A 19,657-nucleotide genomic window follows, 5' to 3' on the forward strand; every position below is an offset into this window, starting at 1 on the left:
CCAAGAGCAAGACACTCGGGAAAGGCGCTATCCAGAAAGGATCAGGAAACCTCCCCAAAGACTGAATTTATAAATAGACTATTTTCAGCTAAGGTTGCATGTTAAAAGTGTTAATTGTAATTAGTTTGATATTTAATTGTTAAATGAGTGTTATGGTACTGTTAATCTAAAAGGGGAGGAATTGTAATGTATGTACCTTTAAGGGGGGAACTACTTTGTACAGCTCATATATACTGTAGTACCGGCAGTGACCACACCTGTATATAACACTGAGTAGTGATCTGTACAGATCAGTTGCAGTTTGAACCACGTTGAGTAAACACCTGATGTACCGTTCTCCGCAGTCCATTTCTTATTATACACGGACGTAACACCGGGCGGCCATTTTTTTTGGGGTTACCTGTCCCCACTGGCCTCCTCCTGCTGCGGGGTGCCGGCCGCGATCCATCAGCCCAGCACTCCTCTTGAGTGCCAGGCTCTTTTGCCCCAGTGCATGCTGCGCTAGGCCCCTCCCCTTTATTCAGGGGAGGGAGGCCTACAGTACCATGGCGCTACGTGCTGGCGCGAGTGGCGCTGCTGCACGTAGCGCCGCAATATTCCCTGGGATTGCCCCAAGAGGGAGGGGGAGCGCTTCCAGTAGCGCCTCACCTTCAGCTTGGGGCGATACCATTGAATTTCAGGCATGGGGGCGCTGACTTTTTTGGGGTGCTATAAGTTATCGCCCCAAAGGGGGCGTGAGCCAATTTTCTCCCCTATATGTTTTTAAGGGGCTAAAAATAAACGTACCTTATTGAAGAGTATTATTAATTAATAAAGGAGGGATAAAATTTTATTTTTCTATTTTTTAAAACTCTTACGCTGGTAAAAGCAGGCCTTACGCCTGATTGTACCAGGCCTAAGGATTTGAGAGGCATCCCGCGGGTGGAAGTTGTGCAAATACCGCAACTCTCCGCCCGCAGAGGCCCATCTTCCGGGCAGGCGGATCATCTGATCGCAAGTGGCGGGTTTTCGCGCATGCGCTTCGCATGGCTAAACCCGGAACTTGCGCGGCCCGACGGGCGCGGCCACACCTCGTTCACACCCGCCGGGATCGCCAAAGACTCACAGCACAGTTTTTCTGGACAGCGATGTTACAGAAAGTTTGCATTATATGTGTGTGTTTTCTTCTGTTTCAAAGTATGAACTCACTGAAGAAAAGCCCAAAGGTGGTCGTTATCGGAGCGGGGATAGCTGGCGTGGGAGCTGCTGGAAAACTAGTGAAGCAGGGATTCACTGATGTACAGATTATTGAGGCATCGGGTCAACCTGGAGGACGGATCAGAGGCAGTCTGTTTGGTATGATTAATGAGGCCGAAAACATAATAGAATGCGGAAATGAAATAGCATAAGACTAGAGTTGTTTTTAAAAATCACTGCTCCGGTGGGATTAAATGATAAAAGACATTAACAATGATTAATAATGAATATATTTACCTATCACTTTCTGCCGCTAAATGGATGTAGATTTTTCTTATCGATTTGTAAAGTATGCCATTCACAAGGCAATGTGGACACCAGAGCTCCAGACATCCAAGGCTAGAATACTAATATTTTAAACCTAGAACGGTGTCATAACAGGAATTCTATCGACCTCTCTTATGGCTATGCTCTCGCATGCAATATACTACATGTGGTCGCACTTACCAATGTTTCCTAACTTCATTTATATATAATAATAATAATCAACTTTATTGTCATTGTTAGTGCACAAGTGCAGTACAACGAAATGTAAGCTTGCGGCTCCCGAGAGTGTACATTTTGATTAAGACATTTAACATTCATTTGACTTGTAACATAAACATAATAAAGTGCATTGGCAGATGTGCAGACTTTAGAGTTTATTTGCAGAGTTCAATAGGATGACAGCCCTGGGAAAGAAGCTGTTCCTAAATCTGGTCGTTCGGGTGCGAATGCATCTGTAGCGTCTCCCAGATGGCAGGGGGGCGAACAAACTGTGGCTGGGGTGGGTAGGGTCTTTGATGATGGTCAGTGACCTCCGTAAACAGCGTTTCTGGTAGATGTTCTCAATGGTCGGTAGCCGGGTGCTGGTAATGCATTGGGCAGTTTTGACTACCCGCTGCAGGGCTTTCTGGTCATAGGAGCTACAGCTGCCATACCACACTGTGATACAGTTCGTCAGGATGCTCTCTATTGTGCAGCGGTAAAAGTTAGAGAGGATCAGGGGTGACAGGTTATATCCCTTCAGCCTCCTTAAGAAATATAGGCGCTGCTGGGCCGCCTTCACCAAAGAGGAGGTATTGAGGGACCAGGAGAGGTCTTCCGTGATGTGGACTCCGAGGAACTTAAAGCTGTCCACCCTTTCCACCACCGCCCCATGGATGTGGATGGGGGTGTGTCTTCCGCCTTTAGACTTCCTGAAGTCCACAATGATTTCCTTGGTTTTCTTGATGTTAAGGGCCAGGTTGTTATCGGCGCACCACTTCACGAGGTGCTGGGCCTCCGCCCTGTAGGCTGACTCATCGTTGTTGGTGATCTGGCCTACCACCATGGTATCATCCGCAAACTTGATGATGGTGTTGGAACCATGAACAGCCACACAGTCGTGGATGAAGAGGGAGTAGAGGAGGGGGCTCAGCACACAACCTTGTGGGGCCCCCGTGTTCAGGGTCAGGGGGGTGGAGGTGTGGTTACCTAATTTGACAGACTGGGGTCTGTTAGTTAGGAAGTCCAGGGTCCAGTTGCAAAGGGAAGTGTTCAGGCCAAGAGTGTGGAGTTTGGTGGCCAGCTTGTTGGGGACGATAGTGTTGAATGCTGAGCTGTAGTCTATGAACAGCATTCTGATGTAGGTCTCTTTACCGTCTAAGTGTTTCAATGCAGAATGTAGAGCAGTTGTGATTGCATCCTCCGTTGATCTGTTTGCACGATAGGCAAACTCGTGTTGGTCAATTTTTTGGTGGATTACCTCTAGAGAACAGCGAATGCTGGGTCTCAAACCAAAAAGAAGACACCCATGGGAATTCGATTCCTTGTATTCCTGGATGCCAATCCTGACACTTGAACCCAAAGACTTAAACCCAAAGGGTACCAATTTTTTTATGCTTTCCAGTAAATTGAAAGTAGTTCTCTTCTCAGTACTGTCCCCACCCCCCTTAGCAAAACTGTATACATCACATTAAAATTTAACAAAGAATTTTACAGTCAAACATTGAGATTTCCTCTTGAATATGAAAATGTCTTTTTTATTTGGGGAGTATGGCGCATACAAATGTGGGATCAGTTACACAGAACATCAATGAGAAGGTCTAAGTTTGCATTTGCAAAAATTCCAGTTTCCACAGGCTCACAACAGTGTAACCAAAGACCATTGAAATGGCCTGATTTTTAAAATGATAAATGAAAGAATAGAAATTCAACATCATATGGTTGACACGGTGAAAATCTTAACTCTGGTGTTGTGCTCATTTGTAGAAAGTAAACACAGCTACCGAGTATAGATTTATGATCTTTCCAATATGTCTATTTTTAATCTTACAAAATAAGCCATGGCAAATCCAAATTGATGATTGATATTTCCTTCAGTGATTTTTTTTTTTTAAAGGAATCATTTGGTGAAGTAATTACATTTGAATTAAAGGTTTTCTCTCAAATATATTTAGGCAAATCAGTGGTTGATGAAGGAGCCCAGTACATTCACGGGGCGAGCATGAAGAACCCAATTTTTCAACTGGCCAAAGAGCATGGCCTCCTGGAGCAAGCACACAATAAGTCGGACACTGAATGGTCAGTGCTCACCAGCTCACAGAAACAGCTAGACCCTGACTTCACTGAACAAATGAGGAATCTAGCTAGCAGCATACTGAGGCGTGCTCATCTACTTGCTCAAGAAAAGGGATACACACAAGCTAAAAGCATTGCTGATGTCTACTTAGAGGAAGTAAAAATGTTACTCGCACAGTGGAGCGGTGACCATGTTGACCTGAGGAGACAAAAGTTGGGTGTGCTGAGCATGTTAATGAAATGGCAATGTATCCACCTTGCAACAAATGGGCTGGCTGAGGTGTCTGTACACGAATATGAAGAATATAAAAACATCGAAGGCGATGACCAAAATTTTGACGGGTTAGTAAAGCGCACCTGAAACTGTCTGCAGATCACCGACACTTTACACAATGTTTACTAGCTATGATATTTTTTGCCATTTGCTTGGGTACAGTAGCCTAGTGATTATCATCTTAGGCAGTCCCTCGGAACCGAGGATGACTTTCCTACACATTAAAAATGAGTTCTCAGGTGACTGATGAGTCCAATGCAGGACCTACAGTCTCTGTCACAGGCATGGCAGATAGTGGTTGAAGGGGCGGGTGGGTGGGGTGCTTGAGTTGACGTGCGCTGCTTGCGCTCGGCTTCCGCTTGCTCCCGGCAAAGAGACTCGAGGTGTTCGACGTCTTCCTGGATGCTTCTCCTCCATTTTGTGCGGTCTTGGGCCAGGGATTCCCAGGTGTCGATGGGGATGTTGCACTTTTTCAAGGAGGCTTTGAGGATGTCCTTGAAGCATTTTCTCAGCCCAGCTGGGGCTCTCTTGCCGTGTCGGAGCTCCGAGTAGAACGCTTGTTTTGGGAGTCTCGTATCAGGCATGCGGACGATGTGGGCTGTCCATCGGAGCTGATCGAGCGTGGTCAGAGCTTCCATGCTGGGGTACTGGATCAGCAACCCAGAGGTGACAAATTTAACTCGGATCATGACACGTGTGAAATTGAATTTTTTTTAAAGTGTTAATTTGTAGGCTAATACCAGAAAATAACCAAGTTTCTATAAACCTAACTGGTTCAAGAGCATTCTTCGGGGAAGGGAACCTGCCAATCTACCTGATCTGGTCGACACTATGTGGTTGACTCTTAATGCCCTCAGGGAATCTGGGGATGGGCAATAAATACTGCCACATGTTAAGAGCATTTAAAAAGAATTAAATGTAGCATTTATTCAGTCTTTCATTTTTTTAAGATTTTATTGAATTCAACAAAGTTAACTAACTTTCTTGAGTTATATGGGTATATTGCAATTTATATCATAGTGCGTACAGGTAAATATCATGAGGATTCTTGCAGAATTTTACACACTTTATTAGCACAGATATTGAGAGTCGACCGGATCAGGGTTTCATATTTGATAGAGCGGAAGGAGAATGGTTCATGTGGTTTGTAGTCACTATTGTAACTAGGGAAACGTGGCAGCCAATTTGTGCATAGGCAAGATCTCACAGTAATGTACTAATGACCAGATATTCTGTTTTAGTGAAGTTGGTTGAGGGATAAATATTGGCCGGGACACGAGGAAAACACCCCTGCTCTTCTTCGAAAAGTGCTTTGGGAGTTTTTTACATCCACCCGAGAGGGCAAACGGGAACTCAGTTTAACAACTCATCTGAAAGATGGCACCTCTGACATGGCAGCACTTCCTCAGTACTGCGTTGAGATGTTAGCCTAGATTATGTGCTCTCTGGAATGAGACTTGAACTGACTGATGCAAGATTGCTACCACTGAGCCAAGGCTGACACCTTATATAGACTGAAATAGGCTGGCTATCTAATACAGTATTGTTAGCTGGTCAACTATCTAAGGAATATAATGCTAAATTAATCTCACTAGTATACATCAATCTAGACATTAATCTCAACTGCAAATTTATAATCACTGAGCCGTTGTTGCTGAATTACTGTGACATAACTGAACTGCCTTGGTAACATAGTTATTTTATCAATTAACCCAATCTACTAATTATTTGCATATTCAATGTGTAAATGCTGCTAACTATGATTCTAAGTTTAATAAACAATTGTTAGTTAATTGACTTTGTTGTCTGACTTCTTTCATAACTGGCAAGAGAGTTAGTTCCTTCACTCAGTAGCTTGTGAGGATCCTTGGGAGGTTGGTAGTGTAAATGCTAATATCTTCTGAGCTGAGCGAGCCAAATTTGGGCATCATTCACTCCTAAGCATAGACTGGTGTGTAAACCCAGAAAGTTCCTTGACCAGGCATTAAGGTGAAGGGTTAAGGATTCATCTGGTGCCGTTGATAAATATTCTTCTCCGGGCTTATAGTTCAATGTTTTTGCTTTCTCCATGGCGAAGGATGCCAAGGATCTGGAGAAGGTGCGGTGGAGTGCAACCAACCTTTGGGTTCTTAGTTATGAGGATAGGCTCCAAGAGCTGGGACTTAAAAGAAACACAGGCCTCTGAAGTTTTTAAAATAATGAAGTCTGGTTGGATAGGTTATTTGAGGTGGATAGGAATGGTAGGGCTGGACTGTCAAAACGTGGCGGGTACCGATTAACTGCAGTTCTCTTAAAGTGAACTTGACAACTTCCTGAGTGGAGGACATTTCCAATTATAGAAAGTAGGTTGTCAGTAGCTGAATTAATGATGAGTAATGAGCAGTTGCTGTCTCCCAGAGCCCGCCTTGATTGCCTTGGGAAGTGGCGGGGGGTGGGCCAGAATTGAGAAATATTTCCCAGGCCTTTTCCTAAATTGGCCACTTTTTTTAACCTTTCCCAGGAAATTGCATAGTTACAAAGCGGCTAAAGTGGTGCATATGGATTCAACATGCCTGGATGGAATGAGCTTGATGGGTTTTTCCCACCTTTCTTTGCATTTGTTTGTATTAGGTTCCTAATTCCACTTCAGTGACAAAATACCGTTATCATTCCAGGTCATTCCCCAGCTTACTGCAGAAATTGCTGGAGGTTATCCCGAGGGAGAAGCTGCTGCTGGAGAAGCCTGTGAAACAGATCCTGTGGAATGGAAGTTTTGAATCGGAGGACGGCTCACTGTATCCAGTCAGAGTGGTGTGTGAAGATGGAGATCACATTCTCGCTGACCACGTCATTGTAACCATTTCACTGGGTAACTATTTAACAGGTGCCCACTTCGAGTGAGTTGTTATCATTTCACAAAAACTGCAACCAGCTTTGAACCATAGTAACTTCTACAGGACACGTATCTGCCATTGCCAACCTTGTAATTGGACCATGAGCTTCAATCTGATGGGATCCCGCTGGCTAGTCTCACATATGTAGTAGAATAATGACTTTAATGCTGCCACTTCTGTGTCAATGCATAATATTTTGGGTGAACATTGTCATGGAACTAGCAGTATAACCTCAGGGATAGATCGCAAGTTGGCTTGTATACACTCAGAAGTGAAGGGATGCAAATTTCCTGCCAGGAGGCCATCTCAGCCTGTACCATGGTGGAGTGCAGCTCCCATCAAACGTGAAGCTAGGTTTAAAAGCTGCTGAATCAATTTCTTGGGTCTTCTGGTCTCTGCATTATAATACTATTTGCATTTAAATAGCACCCTTCACCCAAAGTGGAAAAGCTCTTAACAAGAAACTTAGGAGAAGGTCCAGAGTTCAGGACACCGACAAAGTTGAAAAGAGCAGAAGGCCTATTTCTTGAATGCACACTACTGGTGGGAAGCCTGGCTGGTCGCATGTGAATAGTGTAACGTGGCTAGCACCTAGAGGAATAGAGTACTCTGCATCAGTCATGCACATTTGTAAAATCAGACATTTGAAGTGAAGACAAGCTAAATCATAAGTATTGGGTAAGGTATACTTAGGTTTTAAAAGCATCAGCCTGTAGGAGAAAGGGATGACCATTCTTTGGCAACAACACCCTTTACTTTAATGAATATCAAACATCGTCCTAAAAATACTGGAGTGGCAAGTGTACTTGACTAAGCCATTCAAGGTGCAGGATTAAAGCTCTGGCTTGTTAACTGGGCTTAGTTCAAATCTGACAATTGCCAGATGATTCATGTACATTTAGTTGTAGCTCCCAGAAGGATATAAAATGTAATCCTCATTACTTCCTCATCATGTTGGCAGCGATTGTTCTGCTCTCAAGTTATGTTGGCTGTCTCAGGCTCAATGACAATTGTTGATGGTAATCACAGCAGAGGGGCAGCAGGAGCCTAATCCTTTCTTTCCTCTCACATGAGTTTGACAAGAACCCCTTGGTTTACAGGACAAGATTCCTCATCCAACTGTATCCTTCTGGGGCCACTGATGTGTTTAATCATCCATTGATGGCCTTTCCTGTTTGGAAAAAAAAGGGGGAATTCAATTGGCTGCAAAAACTTTGGAAGCACTTTTTAGTGAACCAAATGGCTGTTTTTTGAAATTGTCCCCATCTCCAAAATGGACCCTATGGGCTGGATTTTGTGAATGGAGGCGAGTTGGAGGCAGGACTGCTGCGTCTCGTGTCAATGTCCCGCCTCCATCCTCGCCTGACCAATCAGAGGGATTTTCCCCTGATTGAGCTTGTTAAGCCCGCCCTGCGGGCTCAGCAGGCCAATTAGGGAGGAAGTCACTGACAGATCACTTCAACGTCAGACGTGCTATCTGTCAAGACTTCCTGAAAGAAGAAATGACAGCGTTTGACAGCTCTGTGAAGCTGTTAAACACTGCCATTCTCTTTAGTTTGATGAGACTTTGTGGTGAGGACTCATCAAACCTTTCAAATTTGTAAATTGGAACGGAGGTTCCATCAGCCATTATGTGAAATTGACAAGCAGGATGTTGGCTCTCCCCATCCAGCGCGGCTAAAGGCCGTAGAAAGAATACAAGGTAAGTGAACACTTTTTTAAACTTATCACTCACCTTGCATACTTACCACTCCACACTTGCACCCATCACTCACCTCTACACCTTACTTCCAGGTGCCTCCGACCACCACAGACCTCCTCCACGTCTCCTCCAACCCGGCGGGGTTCTCCAATGTCAGGAAACCTTCACCTGTGAAGGTAAAATGGCACTAATCCTTTTTTCTGCCTGTTAACTACCTGTTAACAGGCAGTTAAAAGGATTAAATGCCTTTCCCGCCTCCAGGAGACGAGACCCGAAGCTGCACATCTTCCTGCCTCCTGGCAAAAGGGCATGTAGATGGGATGGGGGCGGGTTTGCCATCCGCCCCCACTTTCTCCAAGTTTACCGGCAGTCCCGCCTCCATGCCCGCCTCCTCGTGGCTTGGAAAATCCAGCCCCATGAGTCAGAAGACACAAGTAAAAGTTGCATTTAAAGAATATAAAATAAAGAATAAAGTTCATTAGCCTGGAAAAAAGGAGTGAAATTAAAGTTAAAATGAATGAGGATAGGGAAGCAGAGACAATACAGATAAAAATAAAAGGATGATGGGATACATACTGGTAAATGTTTTAATGGTTTGGGGTTAATATTATACTGTAGTACTAAACCTATTCTGATGGTCAGCTAGCTTTACCATCGTAATATTAGGCATTGGTTTCAGCAGCAGTGCGTGTGAGCAGAAAACTGACAATACCAACCGGCCCAGGGCGATAAACATTCCCTGGGCCTGCCATTAGTACAAAGGTTCATTTATAACTGACAGTAGAGTAAAATAAAGACAATAGAAAAAAATGTTTGAAATATAATTTTATTTTTTACTTTACTTCACAGGTTGTCTCAAGGCAAATAGTCAGTCGCTGTTCTCGCCAAGGCTTCCTGAGCTGAAGATGCATGCTATTCAAAACATGGGCTTTGGTACAATGAATAAGATTTACCTGGAGTATGAGGCTCCATTTTGGGGTGAAAATGTAGACATAATTGGATTGGTTTGGGAGGATGAGACCCCACTGTCTGGTCAGAAACCCAACCTGGTTGAGTGGTGGAGGCGTGTTCCTGTTATCTATGTGTTCAGACCAACAAAAAGGTACCAAAAAAAAAGTCTTGCATCTATATAGCACCTTAATATGTTGCTCAGAAATGTCTGTACATATTAATTTGAAATTCAAATGTGTACAACACATCTTCACCAGGCAGGATTACTGTGAACATGTCAGTGAAGTGCTGTGCATTGTATCTAGAGCAATGAGCAGGTACAGGATTAAACCAGGTATCTAAGTCAAATTTTCTAGAGTTTGGGAGCTCCACATTTCTCCTTTCAGTCACTATCCTGTTACCTAAACATTTCAACGGAATTAACGATCCTTTCAATGGCCTGATAACACAAGTATTTATGAAATCAGAGATAAGTAATGTTTCAGGGTTCTAAAAGGGGTGGCAGCAGAAATAATGGATGCATTGTTTGAGATCTTCCAAAATTCCCTGGATTCTAGAATGGGTTGGAAGGTAGCAAATATAACCGCGCTATTCAAGAAAGGAAGGAGAGAGAAAATAGGGAACTACAGGCCTGTTAGCCTGACATCAGTTGTCGGGAAAATGTTGAAATCCATTATAAAGGAAGTGGTAACAGGGGACTTAGAAAATCATAATATGATTAGACAATGTCAACATGGTTTTATGAAAGGGAAATTGTGTTTAACAAATTTATTAGTTATTTGAGGATGTAACTAGCAGGTTAGATAAAGGAGAACCAGTGGGTGTAGTATATTTGGATTTCCAAAAGGCATTCGATAAGGTGCCAAATAAAAGGTTATTACACAAGATAAGGGCTCATGGGGTTAGGGGTAATATATTATCATGGATAGAGAATTGGTTAATGGACAGAGAATAGGGATAAACAGGTAATTTTCCAGTTGGCAGACTGTAACTAGTGGGGTGCCGCAAGGATCAGTGCTTGGGCCTCAGCTATTTACAATCTACATTAATGACTTCGATGAAGGGACTGAGTGCAATGTATCCAAGTTTGCTGACGATACAAAGCTAGGTGGGAAAGTAAGTTGTGAGGAGGACACAAAGGGGGAAAAATTGGGTCGCGCCCTCTATGGGCCGCTAAGTTCGCTACTTTTAGCGCCCTGAAAAAATTAGCACCCTCGCAGCCGAAATTCACCGGTAGCGCCCCAAGAGGGAGGCGGGGTGCTACTGGAAGCACCCCACCTCCCTCTTGGGGCGCTGCGAGTGAATATTAAAAGGGAGGGGTCTAGCGCAGCACGACCCGGGACCCAGCTGGGCCACCAAGGATCGGAGTGCCAGCAAAAGAGCCCAGCACTTAATGTGGGGGCCGCTCAGGGGGCCAGGGATGGCAACGAGGGCAGGTGCTGGCAGGCGGCCAGCAACAAAAATGGCTGCCGGGCATCTCCCCTTTAATTTGCACAGCGCTGGCCACAGGTAAGCCCCCCTGACCCTGTCGGACATAGCGTCCGGCGGTAAGTCAGGGGGCGCTACCGAGGTTCGCTGCCAGGATGCGAGCGGGGCGCTACGCATGGCAATGAAGTCACCGCCGGAGGCGCAGCATTGCGGGGCACTAACGGTTACCATTGCCGCTAACCTCCCGCTGAATTTCGCAGGAGGCATTGACAGCGCTAGTTCCTTTGTGCCCCGTTAGCGCCCTAACAGGAGGCGCAAAACAACCGAATTTTTAGGCCAAAGAGTCTGCAAAGGGATATAGACAGGTTGGGCAGGATTTTCATTGTGCTGTGGAGTCGGGATTGGGGGCGTGTGGGGGGTTAAAATCCCGAAATCGGGGTCCCGACCCCATCCCGCACTGGGACCCACCTACCTGAGACGGGAAGGTTTAGTGCCAATTAACTGCCTGTTAACAGGTAGTTAACAGGCAGTTTTTAGCCTAATCCCTATTTTTAAGGTTGAAGTGTGGGATTCCCGACGGCTCCAAACCACGCCAAGTTAGAGGAGGCGAGCCGTCGGGTTGAAGGACTTGAAGGGGTTGAGATGTCGGTGTTCAGGTGACTGATGTGTGCATTAGTGCAAAGGTAAGTGTGTTTGGTGTGTCTAAAGTGATTAAAGAAGTGTAAATGACCTTTTCAGCCTTCCTTCCTTTAGGTCCCAGGAGTCCCTCATCTCACCGGCACAGAAAGCAGAATGGCTGCGAACTGTCAAAAGTGACAGCCTTCAGCTTTCTGTGCAGGAGAGATTCCTAACTGAGTCTGTGGAGAAGGACTCGGGTTAGAAGTAAGACTGTCAGTGTTTGACAGCTTCGAACAGCTTTCAAACACTGATATTTCATCTGTCAAAACCTCTTGACAGATGAAATTTCAGTCTGTGATGTCACCTGTTGCCGGGTGGCCCTTAATTGGCCTGCTGAGCCCACTGGGCGGGCTCAACAAGGTCAATCAAGTTCAAATCGCATGGATTGGCCGCATCTCGATGGAGGCGGGACTACAACCCCAAAAGTTGTAGTACCACCTCCAACCTGACTCCTGAATGAAAATCCTGCCCGATATGAGTGGGCAATAAGGTGGCAGATGGAGTATAATGTGGGGAAATGTGAGATTATTCACTTTGGTAGGAAGAATAGAAAAACAGAATATTTTTTAAATGGTGAGAAACTATTAAGTGTTGGTGTTCAGAGAGATTTAGGTGTCCTCATACAGGAAACACAGAGAGTTAGCATGCTGGTACAGCAAGCAATTAGGAAGGCAAATTGTATGTCAGCCTTTATTGCAAGGGGGTTGGAGTACAAGAGTGTGGAAGTCTTGTGACAATTGTACAGGGCATTGGTGAGACCACACCTGAAATATTGTGCACACTTTTGGTCTCCTTATCTGAGGAAGGACATACATGCCTTAGAGGCGGTGCAACGAAGGTTCACTAGATTGATCCCTGGGATGAGTGGGTTATCCTATGAGGAGAGATTGAGTAGCTTGAGCCTGTACTCTCTGGACTTTAGAAGAATGAGAGGTGATCCCATTGAGACATACAAGATTCTGAGGGGGAATGACGGTAGATGCTGAGACGTTGTTCGCCTGGCTGAAGATTCTAGAACTAGGGAGCATAGGTATCGGGAATGGTAGCGTAGTGGTAATGTCACTGGGCTAGTAATCCAGAGGCCTGGACTAATGATCCGGAGACGTGAGTTCAAATCCCACCACGGCAGCTAGGAATTTAAATTCAATTAAATAAATCTGGAATAACAAGCTAATTTCAGGTGACCATGAAACTATCGGATTGTCGTAAAAACCCATCTGGTTCACTAACATCCTTTAGGAAAGGAAATCTGCCGTCCTTACCTGGTCTGGCCTATATGTGAATCCAGACTCTTAACTGCCCTCTGAAATGGCCTAGCCAGTCACTCAGTTGTAACAAACTGCTACGAAACAAAATAATAAGAATGAAACCAGATGGACCTCGGCACTGGCTACGGACACAGCAACCGCACACCCAGTCAACCCTACAAAGTCCTTCTCACCAACATCTGGGGACTTGTGCCAAAAATGGGAGAGCTGTCCCACAGACTAGTCAAGCAACAGCCTGACATAGTCATACTCACAGAATCATATCTTTCAGCCAATGTCCCGAACCCCTCCATCACCATCCCTGGGTATATCCTGTCCCATTGGCAGGACAGACCCACCAAGGGTGGTGGCACAGTGGTATACAGTTGGGAAGGAGTGGCTCTGGGAGTCCTCAACATTGACTCTGGACCTCATGGCATCAGATCAAACCTCCTGCTGATTACCACCTACTGCCCTCCCTCAGCTGATGAATCAGTACTCCTCCATGTTGAACACCACTTGGAAGAAGCACTGATGGTAGCAAGGGCACAGAACTCTGGGTGGGGGACTTCAATGTCCATCACTAAGAGTGGCTCGATAGCACCACTACTGACCGAGCCCTGAAGGACATAGCTGCTAGACTGGGCATGCAGCAGGTGCTGAGAGAACAAATATGGGAGAAAAACCTACTCGACCCCATCCTTACCAATCTACCTGTCGCAGATGCATCTGTACATGACAGTATTGGTAGCAGTGACCACCGCATAGTCCTTGTGGAGATGAAGTCCCGTCTTCACACAGAGGACACCCTCCATCGTGTTGTGTGGCACTACCACCATGCTAAATGGGATAGATTCAGATCAGATCTAGCAGCTCAAAACTGGGCATCCATGAGATGCTGTGGGCCATCAGCAGCAGCAGAATTGTATTCCACCACAATCTGTAACCTCATGGCCTGGCATATCTACCACCAAGCCAGGGGAACAACCCTGGTTCAACAATGAGTATAGAAGAGCATGCCAGGAGTAGCACCAGGCGTACCTCAAAATGAGGTGCCAACCTGGGGAAGCTGCAACACAGGACTACATGCATGCTAAAAAGCAGAAGCATCATGCTATAGACAGGGCTAAGCGATCCCACAATCAACAGATCAGATCAAAGCTCTGCAGCCCTGCCACATCCAGTCGTGAATGGTGGTGCACCATTAAACAACTAATGGGAGGAGGAGGCTCCAAGAATATTCCCAACCTCAATGATGGTGGAGCCCAGCACGTGAGTGCAAAAGACAAGGCTGAAGCATTTGCAACCAACTTCAGTCAGAAGTGCCAAGTGGATTGTAATGATCAATAACATGTCATTTTAGAGTGGTACACTAGACGGAGCCGTAGAGCTTGTGAAATGACTATTCTGTTCTGTTTTAGTAATAGTCCACTTGCGACACTCAATTCTGACTTTATGTGAAAGTATTTTGGACAGGAACCTTTTGGCCAACCATGATGAATGTTCTCTATTACTGTTTGTAACACTGTATCTTTTACTGTTTCTTCTGCTATTTGCTTTGATTTTGTGTCTGACACAGGCAGCGCAGCAGTGACCATGCTCACATGAACAGCCACATCTTCCTCGGTAGAGCTCACTTGACTCATTGTGGGTGCTCGGGATAGTGCATCTGCTTACACTATGTATTTGCCTGGTGTGTGGATCAGTTCAAAGTCATATCTTTGCAGCTTCATCATGAGTCGTTGAATCCTTGGAGACATCTCATTCAGGTTCTTTTTTATGATGGCAACCAGTGGGCAGTGGTCTGTCTCAACTGTGAAGGTGGGAAGTGTAGTGTATGTACCTTTTTAAGAGCCCCTGTGTACTGTAATACCGGTAGTGACCACTCGGGTATATAAGCCTGTATAGCGTCTTGTATCTTTTAGTTCACCTCCAGACTTTGTTCAGTAAACACCTGTTAAACCAACTCCTGCATTCCGTGTCTCCATTAACACACGGATACAACAGTGGCGACGAATTGGAAACGGACTTGCCTGCAATTCGGCAGCACCTCAAGGAGATCGATTCCTCAGACGAAGGTCGAAGAAAAAAAAACAAACAAAAAAAAAACTGGTTTCACCAGCTAGCCGGGCTGGTGGCAGGTACTGCACTAATCCTTCCTGGGCGGCGGGCTGGGGCTCGATTGGGTGGCTCTGCAGCGGGGCCGAGCAGCGAGTCGGAAGGCGGAGGCAAACCGAGACGGAGGGTGGAGCACTCGGGAGACGGCCGGCGCTGCAAAGCAGGTCGGCGTTCGGACCAAGCAGAGGGAGGGAAAAGTCCCAGAGAGTCCGGCGGGAACGAGTCTCCAACTATTAAAAAAATATCTGTGTAAGTAAAAACCGCGGAGAACAGCGTTGTCAGCAGCGGCGGGAAAGCATGGGAGGCGCCATTTTTTCTTGGCAGGGAAGCACTCAGCCTGGTGTGGGGAGTGAAGAAATTCAACCATTACCTACACGGACAAAAATTTACCTTATTGACTGACCATCAACCCCTCGTCTCCATATTCAACCCTAAAAAGGGCGTTCCCATTATGACAGCGCAAAGGCTACAGAGGTGGTCCCTTTTCCTAGGGGCACACCAATATGACACAGAATACAAAGGATCAAAACAGCATGGGAATGCTGATGGTTTATCACACCTACCGTTGCCAATGGTAGAAGAGGCACCTACAGTGGACCCAGTGGAGATGTTCCACTCAACCATAGTGGAATGTCTACCAGTAACAAATTCTACCATTGAAAAGGAAACGAGAAATGACCCGACTCTCTCACGAGTCTACGATTTAACGGTGAAGGGATGGCCAGCACATGGGGAACCACTGTTGCCAGCATTCTCGCAAAGAAGAGAACAGCTGTCAGTGTGCCGAGGAACCTTGATGTGTGGATCCAGAGTGGTGATTCCACCCAAACTCCAGGATAAAGTGATAAAGGAGCTTCACGAGGGGCATCTGGGTGGAGTGAAAATGAAGAACCTAGCCAGAGCGTTTGTGTGGTGGCCAGGTATCGATGGAGACATCGAAGAAATGACCAAGAGCTGTCTAGGATGCCAGAAGGTCCAAAACGCCCCACCACAAGCCCCTCTACATCCATGGGAGTGGCCCTCCTCTCCATGGCAAAGGGTACATATCGACTTTGCTGGTCCATTTATGGACTCAATGTTCTTAATCGCGGTGGATGCACACTCCAAGTGGCCGGAGGTAATAAAGATGTCCTCCACCACCACGGAAAAAACCATCACAGTATTAAGGACCATATTTGCCAGGAATGGGCTGCCTGAACAGATCTGTTCTGATAATGGACTGCAATTTGTGTCCGAAGAATTCAGGAAGTTCTTAAAAAACAATGGGGTTAAGCACTACACGTCCGCCCCATACCATCCCGCCACCAATGGATTAGCTGAAAGGTTTGTCCAGACCTTCAAGAAGGCCATAAAGGCCATGGGTAATGAAGACATAAATCTACAACATAAGGTAGATAACTTCTTGTTTGCGTACAGGAATGCAACACGTGGTTACAAACCAAACTCCCGCCATGATGTTTTTCAATAGAAGACAAAGATGCCGGCTGGATTTGATCAAGCCAAACATCAGAAGGGATGTAGAGAACCGGCAATTTCAAGGCATGAATGAAAGGCCAACTAGAACCTTCCAGATAGGTCAACAAGTTTTGGCCCGGGACTACCGTACCGAGAAATGGCAGCCTGGAACTATTTGCACACGACTAGGACCGCTGATGTATACCGTGGACATTGGAGAAAGCATAATAAGGCGCCATGCTGACCAGATCATAGAGTCATCCGAAAAGGGACAACCTACACCACAACTCTATACGCCTAATGATGAAGCAGAGATACCCATAGTATCTACCTCCGATCCGGTGATACTGGAACCAGATGAACCCGACACTGGCATTCAAGCCGAATCGACCTTGCCAAAATAACCTACTACACCACCGAGGCGTTATCTGGACTGAGTCAGGAAGCCTCCAGAGAGACTGACTTATAATTGATTAACTGCAGCAAATGTGTAGATTATTGTTCTTGTAAACATGTTAATTAATGATTACTTAAAATGTTATGTACTAATTATCTAAAAGGGGAGGAATTGTAGTGTATGTACCTTTTAAGAGCCCCTGTGTACTGTAATACCGGTAGTGACCACTCGGGTATATAAGCCTGTATAGCGTCTTGTATCTTTTAGTTCACCTCCAGACTTTGTTCAGTAAACACCTGTTAAACCAACTCCTGCATTCCATGTCTCCATTAACACACGGATACAACAGGAAGTCCATATATGTAGCCATGAAACTTTTCAAGTCCAGCTACCAAGCCTAGACACTCCTTCTCAATCTGGGCGTATCGACACTCAGTATCAGTCATAGACCTGGAGGCATAGGCAACAGGTTTCCAATCTTCACCCTCTGCTTATAGCAAGACTGCACCTAGGCCATCTTTTGATGCATCCGTTGACACTTTGATTCTCTTTGTTGGGTCAAAGAAAGTGAGTACAGGTGTGGTTGTCAGCACTGTTTTGAGGTTCATCCACTCTTGTTCATGTCTTTCTGTCCATGCGAACTCATTTGTTTTATGTAGCAGGTCTCGCAGACAGGTTGTCTTGGCTGACAAGTTAGGAATGAACTTTCCAATGAAGTTTATCATCCCCATGATGCGTAGCACTCTTTTGTCAGTGGGTCGGGGCATTTTGAGTATGGCGTTTACTTTTTCCATATCTGGCTCTATTCCTTTACCAGATAGAATATCTCCTAGGAAAGTGACTTCCTGGACGCCAAACTGACACTTGGCTTTGCTGAGCTTCAGTCCATTCCGGCGTATGCTCTGCAGCACTTTAGTCAGTCTCTCATTGTGTTCTTTCAGTGTGGAGCCCCAGATGATGATGTCATCAACATAGACCCGGACTCCTTCCAGACCTTCAATTATGTGTTCCATTGCTCTATGAAAGATTTCAGATGCAGATATTATCCCAAAAGGCATTCTGAGGAAACAATACCTGCCAAATGGTGTGTTGAAGGTACAGTATTTGGTGCTCTTTTCATCCAGTTTTAGTTGCCAAAATCCTTGTGAGGCATCGAGCTTTGTAAAGTATCTGGCACCTGACATTTCACTGGTGATTTCTTCTCGCTTGGGAATCTGGTAGTGTTCACGTTTTATGTTTGCATTTAAGTCCTTTGGATCCATGCATATTCTTAGATCATTGTTCTTTTTCTTTACACATACCATGGAGTTAACCCAGTCTGTTGGCTCTTCGACTTTCCTGATGACTCCTAGGGCTAGATTTTCAGTTGCTTGCGCCAGCAGTTAGCGCCTTAAGAGAAGTGATTTTCGGGCGCTATGCGTGTAGCGCCTGGGCGCAGCGCAGTTTGCGCCCCGCCCCAAATTAAGTTGCCCGTTAGCGCCGGCGCAAAGTTTAGCGGCCGCCCGGATGCGCGCGCAGAAAATGACGTCACATCCTCGTGCAACGCCCTTTGGCCGCCCCGAATCCAAACTTCAGTCGGACCGCCCCATTGTGCGCCTGGCGTCCAGAGCGTTTGTAAAATGGAACGCAACACACCCTGGGGAGCGCAAATTAAAGGGCACTCGTACAAAAGGCACTCTGCATGTGTTGTGTGGAAGTAAGCTGTGTGTTCTGAACGGTCTATTTATGTTTCCGGACACCAATCATTCCTCCTCCTCCTCCTCCTCCTCCTCCTCCTCCTCCTCCTCCTCCTCCTCCTCCCGTTTCTCCCCAGACTTTGCATTTGAAAAAAATACATGCACCCTTCCCCTTTAAGAGCTCACTGGCACCAGAGTGTCTGCCGTGTGCTGCGCCCGAGCTCGGGTGTTGCGCTCTCCACCGCCGGCTTAGCGCCTAAAGATACTAGTGGAACGCCTCTTTTAGCGCTCCACCAACCTCTTAGGGCGAAGCCACTGAATTTCCGGCAACGGGGCGCTACTTTGGGGCGGGCGATAACTTCGGGCGGGCGCTAAGCTTAGCGCCCCAAAACTGTCTATACTGAAAATCTAGCCCCTAGTGTGGTCATTCTGTCCAGTTCTTTCTTGAGCCGGTCACGCAGGGGTGCTGGAACTCTTCGTGGAGCATGTACCACTGGCTGAGCATTCTCCTTTAGCTGGATCTTGTGATGATCCATATCGGCCTACTCCTGAGGTCCCCACCACCACAGAATCCAGTCTTCAGCCAATTCAATTCACTCCATGTGATATCAAGAAATGGCTGAGCGCACTGGATACAGCAAAGGCTATGGGCCCCGACAACATCCCGGCTATCGTGCTGAAGACTTGTGCCCCAGAACTAGCCGTGCCTCTAGCCAAGCTGTTCCAGTACAGCTACAACACTGGCATCTATCCGACAATGTGGAAAACTGCCCAGGTATGTCCTGTTCACAAACAGCAGGACAAATCCAACCTGACCAATTACCGTACCATCAGTCTACTCTCAATCATCAGCAAAGTGATGGAAGGTGTCATCGACGGTGTATTGATTTCTTTGTGGGTTCAATGACGAGACATTTATGAAAGAGAATGACTTTTAATCTAAAGCTTGTTCAACTCTTTTATACAGCTTTTACAGGAGACACGAAGCTTCTGATGCATCTAGAACGAAACTGAAAACCAAACTAACTGCCTTGCTTCTCTTGGTCACATGCCCTCTGCTGGTCAGGCACAAGCAATCAAT

The 19,657-nt window shown here is 45.9% G+C and overlaps 1 protein-coding gene across 1 annotated transcript in view; it reads left to right on the forward strand.

Moving 5' to 3' along the window:
- Nucleotides 1-989: 989 nt before the first annotated feature.
- Nucleotides 990-19,657, forward strand: part of LOC147109557 (peroxisomal N(1)-acetyl-spermine/spermidine oxidase-like) — a 40,805-nt gene continuing 22,137 nt past the window's right edge. Inside the window, exons 1-4 of the mRNA XM_086003618.1 lie at nt 990-1,335; nt 3,657-4,119; nt 6,706-6,899; nt 9,476-9,728. Of these exons, the coding sequence (XP_085859744.1) occupies nt 1,026-1,335; nt 3,657-4,119; nt 6,706-6,899; nt 9,476-9,728 (1,220 nt within the window). The 5' untranslated portion in view covers nt 990-1,025. The remainder of the gene's footprint in view (nt 1,336-3,656; nt 4,120-6,705; nt 6,900-9,475; nt 9,729-19,657) is intronic.

The sequence above is a fragment of the Somniosus microcephalus genome, chromosome 12 (assembly GCF_052327205.1).
Source record: "Somniosus microcephalus isolate GS21.2 chromosome 12, FLI_Smic_1.0, whole genome shotgun sequence".
NCBI lineage: Eukaryota > Metazoa > Chordata > Chondrichthyes > Squaliformes > Somniosidae > Somniosus > Somniosus microcephalus.